At 40.7% G+C, this 14,356-nt stretch overlaps 1 protein-coding gene across 1 annotated transcript in view; it reads right to left on the reverse strand.

Annotated features, from left to right (window-relative positions):
• The window catches only part of LOC138683343 (potassium/sodium hyperpolarization-activated cyclic nucleotide-gated channel 1-like), a 255,360-nt gene that overhangs the window by 82,774 nt on the left and 158,230 nt on the right, over window positions 1-14,356 (reverse strand). The window contains exon 4 of the mRNA XM_069775035.1: window positions 11,611-11,829. Within this exon, the coding sequence (XP_069631136.1) occupies window positions 11,611-11,829 (219 nt within the window). The remainder of the gene's footprint in view (window positions 1-11,610; window positions 11,830-14,356) is intronic.

The raw sequence follows: 14,356 nt of genomic DNA on the forward strand, positions 1-14,356 counted from the left end.
TATGTCAGAGGGTTAAGTTCATGATGGTCTTTATTATGCATCAAAATATTTAAATAATCTTTAAGAATAAATAAAAGAATTAACATATCTATAAGTGCAAGAATGTTCTTTTAAATAACAGTATGCATCCTTTGAAACAGAACATCTGAAAAGTTTTTTCTGAGCTGCAGCTATGTGTTTTTTCCCTTTCAGAACATTTCGTAATTTGGCTATACCAAATATCTTTTAATAACTTGTTTTATTCTAAGAAATCTCAGCACTTTCTACAAGGATCAATAAGGCTCAAAGAAGACAGGAATACTACATCTATCCATTTAGCAGCCTGTCATTGGATGGTTGCCAAAAGAGCATAAGATGATATAATGATTCAGAAATAATCCAAAAGTCAAGACTTCCAGACCCTTTCTAACTAGAAGACCCCATGGACTTCCAAATAAAATCACAAACCCAAGAATTATAACTACCAGAAACAATCCATAGATACTGGCTCAGGCATTGGCTCTCAGTTATTCCTAAATATTTAGGAGAGGTGGGGGAGCAGAGTGTGTTGTCCCCCAGGCAGTCACGGTCATTCACCTTAACCCTCTCAGGCACAGCGCATTTTCCATTCCTTTCAGCAATGTAATGTGTTTTGAGCTGCTGATGTGAGGAGTCTCCTTTCCACTTTCCATCTGCTTCATCTCGCACCAGCACAAGGAGCCCAGAGCAAGTGGCAGGGACATACTCCTGCTTCAGGTGCAGGTTGGCTCCAAACCTGCCCCTGCGGTTTCCAGGACTGTCCTCTGCCCCAGGTGCATCTTGGGCAGGGGAGGCATTTCCACCTGCTCTTCTGGCCGCCTCCAAAGAGAAAGGTGGTCCCTCTTCCCTGTTTTCAAATGAAGGAGCTCAGATGTCTCACTGCACAAGGTGCTTGAGTATGTGCCACAGCTTCATGGAGGGGAAGGGAAATGGAAACATGCTTCAGCCACTGCTGCCCCAAAGCACCCTGAGAGCTTGCTGTCTCTTGTGAGTGCATGTTGAGTATCTCCCCATGCACTACACAGACAATTTAGATATCCAAACTGGAGCTGTGAGAGGCAGACTTGAAAAGCCAGTGCAAGGCCTCATGCTGCAAAATCTAAAGCCATCTTCCTGCCCTAACCCTGTTATTCATTTGTAAACATTTATTTGGATGCTTAAAAAGAAAATGAAAAATGAACAATCTGTGCTTCAAATCACAATGCTATGTAAAAATACCCAAAACCAATTAGTAAGTTGCTTTTAAATAATCTTTATATGCAATTATTGCTTTTTATCTGTAGAAAAGTACATTTAGATCCTTTTCTCCCTTTGAACTAGACTGATTTAACTGAAAATGTGCTAAAAGACCATAAATTAAGAAAGAAGATAAAAGCAGAGTATAGGGCTAGGAGGAGATGTCTTTTGGGACATTTGAAGTTGATGTCAAGCCCAGAATTCTTTCATATCTTTAATAATCATTTAACATATCTTCCCAAGACTAGAACAACATCCACTATATGGAGATAACTGTAATTTTTTCTATTTCCTATGATATGCATATGGTTGAATTAAATATATTTTATGACTCTCTAATACTTGCAACTGGTAAAATTGCTTTGTCTGGTTTTTTCTATTTTTGAAACCTTGCACAGTTGAGTTGCTTACCAATAGAGAAAAATAAAAATATACAAAATGGTAGCATAATGAAAATGGATCCAATAGCTGTCATTTTATCAAACCAATTTTAAAATCTTTATGAACATGATACAATCTGTATGCTATCACAAATCTTGCCTCTATTAGCTTGTTGTGACTTTGTTCCTGGATATTTTATGCCCACAACAGACTGGAACAGATGAAATACTAACCAATCTTCAGTCAAGATTATTCAATGATATCCAGAGCATTAGGTGAACATCTTCCTATTAAAAAACTGCCAACATCGAAAGGAAGAAATATTTTACTAATGATCTTTAGTTCCTTGTCAAGTGACTGTTCATTTGGCTGCTTTGTTTCACACTAGTTTGTTAACAAATTCTGCATATGCATTTCTAGTTGTTTCAAATGTTGCCTTAGCAAAGGCAAATGTCTTTCAGATATGGTGAATTCCTAGATATTAGAAAATTTCAAAGGAGTTATCTCTTAAAATATGACTTCTATTTACTGATGCATTCATCTTGGACTTATACCAAAGACTGGGGAGGGAGAGTGCTAAGATGCCATTGATTCATTGACAACTTCTGTCCTTTTATAAGGTAGAATGGTCTGTCAGACTTCCTTATTGAAAAGGGAATATGGACTGAGTATACCTGGCTTGGACATGTCTTTCTCCTCTGTAAGGCATTGGCACTTCACTCATTGAAACTAAGTTCTGATGTATGTATTCACTCTAAGAGGTATTTTTTCTCTGAGAACAGTTCCATTCACTTCAGCAGAAAAATCTCTGAAGTGTTCCTCAAAGTGACCAGAATGCACTAATGTGTCCTTTTTTTGTAGCAATTCTTGGTATGTGATTTTATTGTCCACCTTCTACATTTGGCAGCTAATAATCACTGTTAATTTCCTCTGATAAATTATGTCTTTGGCCCATAACAGTAAACTCGTGGAACAATATTTCCTTTCTTACCATACTTTGATTTCTCTCAGCATGCAATGCTTGGCACAGGTCAAGTTCTTAGATGGTGTTTGACATATTTGGCTTAATGAAAACTCTCTCTTGTCTTCCTGTGTTTATTTCCTCCATTTTGAATTATGCCTGTTCTAGTTTTGCATACCCTGAGCTTTGGAAGGATCTGAATGAAGAAGATATGGTGATTTCAGCAAATATGTCACTTCTAGCTGCTTTCAGTGTGAGAAGGACCAGAACTCTCCTTCCATTAGTTGCATTCCACAGATACATTTATGAAATATCATTTTAGCTACAGCAGAAAAAACAGTAGGACAACAAGGAGGATAAGATTTTGGCATCATGTTACTCAGAGAAGAACCTAAGAACAACATCTTTCTTCATCTCCGCTATCATTTTATGTTGCCTAGCAATTCATGTTAATTCCATTATTTTCTGTATCTCTTATAAAGAAAACAATGGAGCCAAGAACTACACAGTCCTATATACATAAGACTAAAAAAAAGAAGTTGATCCTAGCATTTAAGCCCCAAAAAATCTAAACAAGTCACAGTCTCCTGATTTTTCCAGTTTTTGAATGCCAGGAGAAAAAAAAAGCAGCAATGCACTAGGCAAAAATAGATATTGCAGTATATATATTAAAACTCTGAAACCTGTGGCTGAAGATTTGATTTACTTTTTTCTCAAGTCTCAGTTAAATGAAATATAAGCTATTTTTATCTGTCAATAATTTAGAAAATATGCTGACAAAATGGATAGCATAAACTGGTCTTTGAAATACCCATTTATCTAGTTTGCAGAGTAAAGAAAAATATACAATATTCATTAGCAGTATATAGTAATGATTTATAATTCTTAGGCCATAATCAAAGATTTATTTCAAAATATATGATTAACTATGATAAAGCAATGGACAAGAATATACAAACATGTCAGTATAGTTGTTATAGCTGATACATATGATTTCAGGGTCTCAGAAATCAGTAGAAAAAATTCTTTAATTAAGACATCCTTTAGCTCTAGCCCATAATAACTGGCATACAAATGGCTGCCAGAAAGACAGAGAAACATACAGTTTCTGGCTCATTTCTTTCATTCCTGATTGTCAATGCCATGCTATGCTTTTGCCTCTGATGTCAGGAAACAAATAATAAGTAAAAACAAAAAGAAGAATGAAAATGTTCAGAATTGCAGGAAGTGAAAAATGCCAGACATTTCTATACTAATGTTTAATAAAGTGTGTGCATAAAAAATGGGAAAAAACAAGAAAAGCTTTGTTATGTGAAAACATGAGAAATGCAATACCACTTGACTGCTGCCAGGTATTAATTTACACCAAAAATGCAAATGAAACAGGTTTTACTTAACACAGTTTAAAATATATGAATATTTTTACACATGCACTATATTTCTGATGCTCAAAACATTGTCATATCATGCTGCAGTTATACTAGGTTTAGGTTTTCCTTCTCTCACTCATTGTCTCCTAAACCTCTCATCCTCACTTATGTTTTAAGATAACATTGTGTGGGCTTTCTTGCTTGCAAACTTCTGTTTTAAACAGCTGTGAGATTAAGGTGTCAGCCACTGGCTAATTTTTCTGTTGCTGGACTTATAGCTCATCCCTTACCTCTCCCTGTCTCTTATATATTGACTCCATGGTCATGTTGCAACTTGAGCTTAACAAAACTGAATGTAAACTTTTTTTCTCCCACACACTCTTGTCTTCCTCTCTCTTTGCCTGCCTGCAAAGAAAATGCTCCAATCCATCCTACTCAGATCGTTTTTTGGACTTTTCCCTTTTTCTTGCCCAGCAAATTCAGGCCATTCCTTTTCATCTTCAATACATGCCAGGGACACCCTGTCCTCTACTTACTCTCTGCCAGGTTTCTCCCCAAGGCTTGTGTTCCATCACACCGGGATTTCTGCCCAATTTGCCTTTCTGGACTTTCTTATGGACATATGCCAAATACTATTGCTCAGGCCGTGTTTGTTATTTGCTGATTTGAACTCTCTGATTTTACTACCTTGCTCAGCTGACCTCTCTCCTGGCATGGTGTCCTGGTTTTGGCTGGGATAGAGTTAATTTTCTTCCTAGTAGCTGGTATAGTGATATATCTTGGATTTAGTATAAGAAGAATGTTGCTAACACACTGATGTTTTCAGTTGTTGCTAAGTAGTGTTTATACTAAGTCAAGGATTTTTCAGCTTCTGATGCCCAGCCAGCAAGAAGGCGGGAGGGGCACAAGAAGTTGGGAGGGGACACAGCCAGGACAGCTGACCCAAACTGGCCAAAGGGGTATTCCATACCATGTGATGTCATGGCTAGTATATAGCCTGGGGGGAGTTGGCCGGGGGGGGCGGATTGCTGTTCTGGAACTAACTGGGCATTGGTCGGCAAGTGGTGAGCAATTGCATTGTGCATCACTTGTTTTGTATATTCCAATCCTTTTATTATTATTATTATTATTGTCATTGTCTCTCCAGGCAGGGAGAAGAGGAAAAAAACCTAAACCCTAGAAGCCACAGGTTGAAATTTGAACTGGCCAAGCGAGACGTGCCAGGTACACAGAGGTGACCTTCTTGGCCAATAGGGATTAAAATGACCACAGATCAGATTCAACAAGGGTATAAACAGGGTCCCACCAGAGGACATGTTGGAATCAGTCCTCCTCAGTGCAGCAGGTCGGCAGTCAGGGACTCCCCCTTGGGTCGGGGCACTGCCCGAGGTAACTCCTCGAGGGAGAGAGCCCTCAGCTTTTAGGTGAGTGATATGCCCATTTTGAGTCATCACTTTTAAGTATTCTTACATCTGCTGTGTAGTACTAATTCCCCTTACATCATTGAGCCCGTGGTTTATAAAATGTTACCGGAGTTCTAACTAACTTTTTACTGAAGAATGAATCTGAGCTTTAACACCTGTTGGATTTGGTTGCGCGTGCATCTGTAACATTTTAAATTGGCATAGTCGGCAGGATGGTGTTAATGGAGGAATTATTACGGAGGCACGGCTGTAGCCCTTCTCCCCCAGGTCTGGAATGGGCGAAGGAGATGTGGTCCGACCCAGCAGCAGTCGTGGAGAGAATAAACCTATGCCGCAGAAGTAGTTGAGACAGCAAAGGCCAAAGGCAGTGTATGTGCCCTCCTAGGCGCCTGCTTGATTCAAGCACAAAACCAAAAGAGTGATTCTGCTAAAAGGCAAGGGGAAATAGATTGTCTGAAGGTGGAATTGGAGGAAAGGGATGTGCGACCCCTTATTAAAACAGAAAGGCACACGGGTCCGCACAGTGGGAGCCCCCCAACCACTGTCCGCACAACCCCTTGGAACAGGACCTGAACTCAGTGAGCTACAAGCTAAGTTTTTGTGCAAGCCGGGCGGAACCGAAACTGAGTATTTGTGGAGAGTTTCTTTAATGGGGGGGGATCGGATACTTTTGAGTGATGATGAAGCGAGAAGTTACTGGGGACTGGGAGTGTTTCTGAGTGCTGGACCGGCAGGTGATCAGTTGATAACATTCCGAGTAGCCTACTGGGCTGGGGGTGTGGACCCTAGGGAGAGAGGAGAACCTATTACTATCCGGGTAAAGGGGCTGTCAGAGTTAACGGAGGGAGTGCAAAAAGCCGCCTGTGTTCAGGCCATGTATGATGGAGGGCAGCAGGAAGGTCCGGCCAGCCGGTTGTAAACCCCGCCCCGAGCGGACTCGAACTCGCGGTCGGTAGGGTCGGAACTACGATCCCGGCAGGAACGCTCCCTGGCGGAAGGCACCGGCACTGGGGGCACCCCGAGCGAGCCGTGCTGCACGGGCAGTCCGCTGGCGGCATCCGGGAGTGGGACTGCTGGAGGGGAAAGCTAGAGACCAAAGGGAAGCGCCAGCAACCCCGCCCCCTCGGGAAGAGAAACGGGACCCTTTCGCATCACTGCAAGAGGAACTGGAAGGGCTAAAAACTAGGAGCTGCGGTTTGGGGTTCAGGCCGCCCAGTCCACATGGTGAATACCTGCCAATGGTCTGCTGATAAAGAGCCTTATATACACATTCCCCCGCTATTGCTCACAATGCTTTAGCCAAGCTCCTTGATGCTGTGGAAGTACCATCAGGTGTTCACATATATCAATATATAGATGACATCTTAGTCAGTGGGGATAACAAGGAACAGGTAGGGCAAGCGGCTGAGGCCATCTGGAATCTGTTAGTCAAGAATGGGCTAGATGTTCCATCTTCTAAATGTCAAGGTCCTGGACAAGAAATCAAATTCCTGGGGGCATGGTGGATAGCTGGAGCAGTTGCCGTACCTGATGATACTCTATCAGCTATTGAAAAGGGACAGACTCTAGGCAATAAAACTGAATTGCAACAGCTGTTAGGTACTTTGGGCTACTGGAGAAAACATATACCAGGGTTTTCAGTGATTGCCCACCCTCTCTATGACTCGCTCCAAAAAAACAGGAAATGGGATTGGACTTTGCAACATACGGAAGCCCTTAACACTCTGAAAGATGAGCTTAAGTCTTATCAGAGACTAGGCCCATTGCACCCACGAGATCCATTAAGGGTGGAATGGGGATTCGCTGAACATGCCTCATACTGTGGCGTGTTTCAAAAGGGGCCACAGGGACCAGCTAGACCGTTATTATTCTCTTCCACTGCATTTAAAGAGACTGAGCAACGATATTCAGATTGGGAAAAGGGGGTCCTTTCCCTCACTAGAGCAGTTAAAGAGGCTGAAAAGCTGCATACATCACAAGATGTTATAGTACAGGGTCCTTTCCCTCTCTTAAATTCAATCCTCAATGGGTCACCTCCCTCCAGAGGGAGTAGCCCAAAAGGCCACAGTTAGGAAATGGTATGCATACCTAGAAAGAATAAGCCAATTGCTCCCACTAAAGGAGGGTCCGACTAAGGTTTTCAAACTACAGCAACCTGTAAACCCTGATCCAACCTTGCTGGGTCATCCATATAAACCTTCTCCAATTGAGGAGGCACCCGAATTTGTGGCAGGCTCAGATGTGCAGGGAGTGTGGTTCACAGATGCATCTGCCCATTGAGTGGGATCAAAATGGCAATATAAAGCAGTAGCATTGGAAATTGGTACTGGGAAGACAGTCAAGGAAGAGGGTGAAGGTAGTGCACAAGTAGGAGAACTACGGGCTTTATTACTGGCCATAGAGAATGGTCCTACCATCGTCTATACTGACTCTTATGCAACCTTTAAGTGCGCTACAGAGTGGATATGTCAGTGGGAATCTAGTAAGTGGGAAGTAGGTCATGCGAAAGTGTGGAGGACAGAGGACTGGCAACGTCTCCTGGCAATAGGGAGATCCCAACCTTTAAAGGTGGGATGGGTGAAGGGACATGCTCGGGATGGAACCCCAGCTGCGAAATGGAATCAGCAGGTGAACCACTTGGCCCAAATCAGGATGGTCACCAGTGAGAAAGAAGATTGGGATAGACTAGCAGAATGGTTGCATATGAAGCGAGGCCACTCAGGGAAAGCATATCTCTATTATGAATGCTGATCTCGGGGTTGGCCAGTGTCTATGAAAACCTGTGAAGCAATTCTTACAGCTTGCCCACAATGCCGAATAAGTCTTAAGGCTAATCACCCAAACCAAGCTCTGGCCCAGCATATCAGACAAGGCAAGGCTCTTTGGAGCACATGGCAGGTTGATTACATTGGTCCTCTGAGACCATCTCATGGGAGCAGAAAGACTCACCGCATCAGTGCCCGGTGGATAATACTGGACTTCTAACCCTGTGACCTGGTTTAAGACCGAGGCCTAGTTTGTGCTTTCTTACAGGACCATGAAGAAACGAGCTATTCCAGTGCTTCTACTGGTAGTGATAATGGTGAAGATCTGGATGATAATGTCGTGGAAAAAATGATGGACATCAATATCGTGAGCCCTTGAGCTCACATGGGAGCAATGTAACAATTACAGTTGGAGGTTCGGATTGTATGGGGGAGGAGGTTATACTCATATTGTTTATAGTTGGTCACCAGATGCAACTATACTCTCCAACTAGCCCATGAGATCACAGGGTGGAGTTGGAATGGTACTACATCATGCCCTGAAATTCCATAGGGGTGACTATGTATGGTACCCAAGAAAACACTGACAGAGCACTCCAGAACTGAGTTTACAACTATCAACCTTAGCCAATGTTACATCTGATAATTTGGGGATTCTTGAACAATCAGTTATAACACACCTGTAAAATGACTATCAAAGTCTGGGAAAGAGAAGGGTGCATGTGAAGTTTGAATCTGTTGGTGGACAACTTCTGTATTCACTCCAAATGTGTCAATGTAGCTTCAAGATTAAATCAACAAAAGAGAATGGCAAGAGACCTAGAGGCAATTGCTTCTGCACCAAGGACTAACTGACTGGAGGAAAGGTTTTGATATGTTTGGATTTTTGTTCACGGGGTGGGTGACCAGCCTTCTCTGATCTTTAATAATGCTTGTAGTTATGATTATTTTTATCTGTATTGCAATAAGTTCTATCAAACGCTTGGTAGTGAAGCCTGTACTAACGGTTAAGTATACTCCCTTAAAACCTGTTCATGTGCTGGATATTCCTGTGTCCAATATTCCACTTTAATTCTAGACCAGAAGGGAACAATGGCCCACAATGAGCGTCAAATTCATCAGACTGTGCTCCCTTTTAACTTTGGAGGCAAGAGGTGACTGTACCACCACTCCAAGGAAACCAGTCGAATCATGACTGTGGTCATGGGGTGGATTGTGTGGCAGTACACTCCCCCCAGGAGGAAATGAAACTTCTCCAGGCAGGGAGAAGAGGAAAAAAACCTAAACCCTAGAAGCCGCAGGTTGAAATTTGAACTGGCCAAGCGAGACGTGCCAGGTACACAGAGGTGACCTTCTTGGCCAATAGGGATTAAAATGACCACAGATCAGATTCAACAAGGGTATAAACAGGGTCCCACCAGAGGACATGTTGGAATCAGTCCTCCTCAGTGCAGCAGGTCTGCAGTCGGGGACTCCCCCTTGGGTTGGGGCACCGCCCAAGGTAATTCCTCAAAGGAGAGAGCCCTTATCTTTTAGTTGAGTGATATGCCCATTTTGAGTCATCACTTTTAAGTATTCTTACATCTGCTGTGTAGTACTAATTCCCCTTACATCATTGAGCCCGTGGTTTATAAAATGTTACCGGAGTTCTAACTAACTTTTTACTGAAGAATAAATCTGAGCTTTAACAGCTGTTGGATTTGGTTGCATGTGCATCCGTAACAATTATTGTTATTATTATCATTACTAGTTTCTTCCTTTCTGTTCTATTAAACTGTTCTTATCTCAACCCATGAGTTTTACTTCTTTTTTTCTCGATTCTCTCCTCCATCCCACTGGGTGGGGGGGAAGTGAGTGAGCGGCTGCATGGTGCTTAGTTGCTGGCTGGGGTTAAACCACGACATAATGGTATTGTTTACACTATCCTCCGTGACCTGTTAGGTCCTCTCCAAGGACAGAAGGAATGGTGGCCAAAGATTAGAAATGTAGAGAGAATTTAGTGGAAGAGAGTTCTTTATGAAACAGGAAGAAAAAGTTGATTCAATTTCTTATTAGATCCCTTATAGGTTGTAATTAAAAAAGCATAAATAGGTACAGGGTGGGAACTTTCTGAAATGAGCATAAAGATGCACTAAATAATAGTCAGTTGTGCAATAAAAGGCGGAGGCAAGTATAGGTGAAGCTATGAATCCAGGTGATGAGGCAAGGAATGGTGGCGTAAGGAAGAAAGGATCAGAATAAACCTCAGCAAGGGACAATAAGGATATGCAGAGTTATTGAGGTGCTTAAAAGAAGACAAAATTGGTTATTATAGCAAATGGGGAACTGAAGAGGCCATGTGTCATGGTATAACCCAGGCAGCAACTAAGCACCACGCAGCCGCTCACTCACTCCCCACCCACCCAGTGGGATGGGGGAGAGAATCAGGAAAAAAAAAAGTAAAACTCATGGGTTGATATAAGAACAGTTTAATAGAACAGAAAGGAAGAAACTAATAACGATAATGATAACACCAATAAATTGACAATAATAATAATAAAAGGATTGGAATATGCAAGTGATGCTCAATGCAATTGCTCACCACTCACCGACTGACGCCCAGTTAGTCCCCGAGCAGTGATCCCCCCACCCCCACTCCCCCCATTTTATAAACTAGTATATATACTAGATGTGACGTCACATGGTATGGAATACCCCATTGGCCACTTTGGATCAGCTGACCTGGCTGTGTCCCCTCCCAACTTCTTGTGCCCCTCCCGCCTTCTTGCTGGCTGGGCATCAGAAGCTGAAAAATCCTTGACTTGAGACTAAACACTACTTAGCAACAACTGAAAACATCAGTGTGTTATCAACATTCTTCTCATACTGAACTCAAAACATAGCACTGTACCAGCTACTAGGAAGACAGTTAACTATCTCAGCTGAAACCAGGACACATTATAAAGGCAATAAAGACCTTTTCTGAGCACTTCTCTGAGGTAGTTCCAAACAAAACTAATTGGGTTTGGTCCTCATTTAAAGGCCATTCTTTTAACATGTTCAAGTTTTTCCCTAAATTGCAGTCCAAAGGAAGTTGTATAGACATACCCAAGGTACTGAGCTCAAGGCCCTCATTCAAGCTACCTAGATCAAGTACCTACAGAGTATAGCACAGGGGTATAAAGCACAGTCTGAACCAGAGGATGGAGTTTTCACAGATTTTATAGAGTTTAAAGCAAGTTTCACATCCAATATTTCATTCAATGCATGTGACACACAGAACCATGTGCACTCTAAGGAATGTGGGTTCATGTAGGAATATATTTAGCCTATGGCATGTTCTGAATTCAATGAAATTTGCTGCAGGATTCAGATGCTACTAGATTATTTCATGTAAACTTGTAAGGCCTTTTCCACTTTTAAAACATCTCATTAATCTATTTCAAAACTTAAGAATTTACATTAAAATTAGTTACCTTTTCTTGATATTGTCGCCGTGAGGAATCCAGAGACTGAATGAGGGCAGTGGCGTGACCAACAAACATGGCATAACAAGTAGCCCCCACAATCATACTCAACATGGTTATCCAGAGGTCAGACATGCTGACAGGGGCGCGGGCTCCATAGCCGATGCAGAGCATATGGCTCATAGCTTTGAAGAGTGCGTATGAGTACTGCTTTCCCCAGGAATCATTCTGCAAGAAAAGAGACAAGTGACTGAGCCAGCAAGCAACTGAAGGGAAAAATACATTTGTACCTGTATAGTGGGATCATAGATTACCGGCTCTGAAAGAGCAGTCTAGTAATGTATCCTCTGTGCATGAGAAGAGATATTCCTTCTAAATTAAATGTTACATAAAGTGTCAGAGATTCTGCCAGATAGTACTTAGCACAGTGAGATGAAATAAAATTGACTATTTTTAATACATGATTGTTTTCTTAAACGTGGGTGTTAAACTAATTACAAGGAGACTAAAAGTCAATTTTATTTTACAGTCCATGGCAGATGGATTAGAAAGAACTGAGCATGCAGACTTATCAAGCGCAAGAAGGTAGTATTTTGTTTTAATATGCATGAACATACTCCTATGGCCCCATTTCTTTCTTTTCAGTTGTCCATTTTAACACACAACCACATTTCATCTTATCAGCTGTTTCACTTCCCAAGGAGAGAAAAAGTATTATTTGTTGTAACATATGCTTGTCCTGTTTTTCTTGTAATATTGTTTATACCAGAAGCATCTCAATTCAAAAGAAGTCTGTTTATTCTGCAATTATAGCAAACCCATGTTCATAGCCACTATCTGTGAAACACAGCTCAAAATAAAAGGTGAATACCTGGGTCCTGCATGTCTGATATGTAGCTACCCCTTCCCATTCTCTATGGGAGATTGGAAAGACCCGACAGCTCACTCACAAGCTTTTAAAATTGCAAAGGTGTTGTCAGCATCCTCCCTTTAGCTTTACATAGAGACAGTCAAAGGGGTTGTTCCCAGAGAAAAGCAGACACTTTAACACATTCCAAAAAGCCCTGGGAGTCCTTGTCAGATTTTTCTATTTTCCTTGTCAAAGGAATGAAACGAGAATAGTTTTATAGTTCTTGATCATTCAGTGCCCAGGAAAACAAATTGTGCTTGGAGGCACGCAGCATACATGAGAAAACACAGTATTTGCCACAAAGAACTGAGAATAATTTCAGAAATGAAGTAGCGAAGAAGGAAGAACTGGTATGACATTAGTAAGATTAAACAGTTATCCAGTAGAGTGTCTAATATACAAGACCAAAAATAATAAACCTGTTAACATAAACAAATCTCCAAATGAGAAGTAGCATTTATATATAAAATTTACATATGAAATATCAATATTTGTGTCCCTCTTCCATCCATACAAGCTTTGCTCAAATGCTCTTTTTCCTCAAAGAGCTTCAGGCTTGCTCTCTTGCCTTTTAAATGCCAAGATTACAAACTACTCTTGTGCTTTTCATCTATTCAAATGCTTTTTTTCTAGACCCTATCAGCTAAAATAACTGGTAACAGAAAATAAGCTAACAATTCTTGGATTGCAGATGACAAAGTTACTATTTATTCACTAATATAATAATTTACAAATTAATGGTTCCTCTGTATTTACACTTGTTTCACTTTCTAAGTTAAAGCTTTTCAGATTTGTGAGCTGTTTCTGTCTTTACAAATGAAACTTCTATGTTGTAGATACTGCTAAGGAATAGATTTTCAATGTCTGTACTAAAAAAAAAGAATTATCTGAGATTAAAATTACACTGCTGGTAATCATGTGGGTTTCACTGAGTAATAAGGATATAAGCTTCCTTTTGTTTTGGGGCTTTAAAAAAATACTCAGAAAATGAAAGAAATTAAGAAGCTTCCCTCAAAAATCTCCAGTTCAGGATTCAAATATCCAGCTGGAGCACAGAAACTCCTTGCCATCTGGGTCAGTGCAGTATTTTAATCCAAGTTCCCTGTCTCTCAGGAAAGCAACTTATATCAATCAAGGTTCGGTGTATTTTGAAGGACTTTCCTTCCAGCTGGTATCAATCTCCTTTGGGTGGAAATAATTAATAAGGAAATTGTTAGAGAACCATACCAAATTCTTTGGCAGTTGCAGCTTTATATAGACTACATTGGGGAAAACAATAAACTACTTGCTGGAAAAAAATATATCTGAACTTTAAGGCTACAAGTAGCATTACTAAAGTCATAGTATTCAAGAGGTTGTAAGATCAAAACCTCAGTTCTCACAAGACTCCATACAGTGGATCTCACTCCTAAACTGTACTTTTTAGCATAACTGTTATAAATATTAAATAAAAGCTGATCTTGATCTTGTCTATGAACCTTTTCTATCATATCCTCGGTGTGATAAATCTCAATTAAAATTCTTTCAATAAATGATATTTTTACATCAAAGTGTTTGAGTTAATCCAAAAGCTGGTTGATTTTATTTCTTGACTGAGAACCTTTCCAAGTCTGTGAATTACAATTTTAAGTAAAATACCACTGTCTTTAAGAAAGAATAAGAAAACGAAAGTGAGGAGAAGCAAGAAGAAACAAAATACAAAATGTAACAGGGTGAGTGAAAACTAAACTAAATATTAACTGAGAAGTAGTACCACAAGGGAATAAGTGAGCTGTAATGACAGAAGAGAAATAACTAAAAATGTATAAAATAAAAAAATATATATTTAACCATATATCTACCCAT

Source organism: Haliaeetus albicilla, chromosome W (genome assembly GCF_947461875.1).
Source record: "Haliaeetus albicilla chromosome W, bHalAlb1.1, whole genome shotgun sequence".
Taxonomy (NCBI): Eukaryota; Metazoa; Chordata; class Aves; order Accipitriformes; family Accipitridae; genus Haliaeetus; species Haliaeetus albicilla.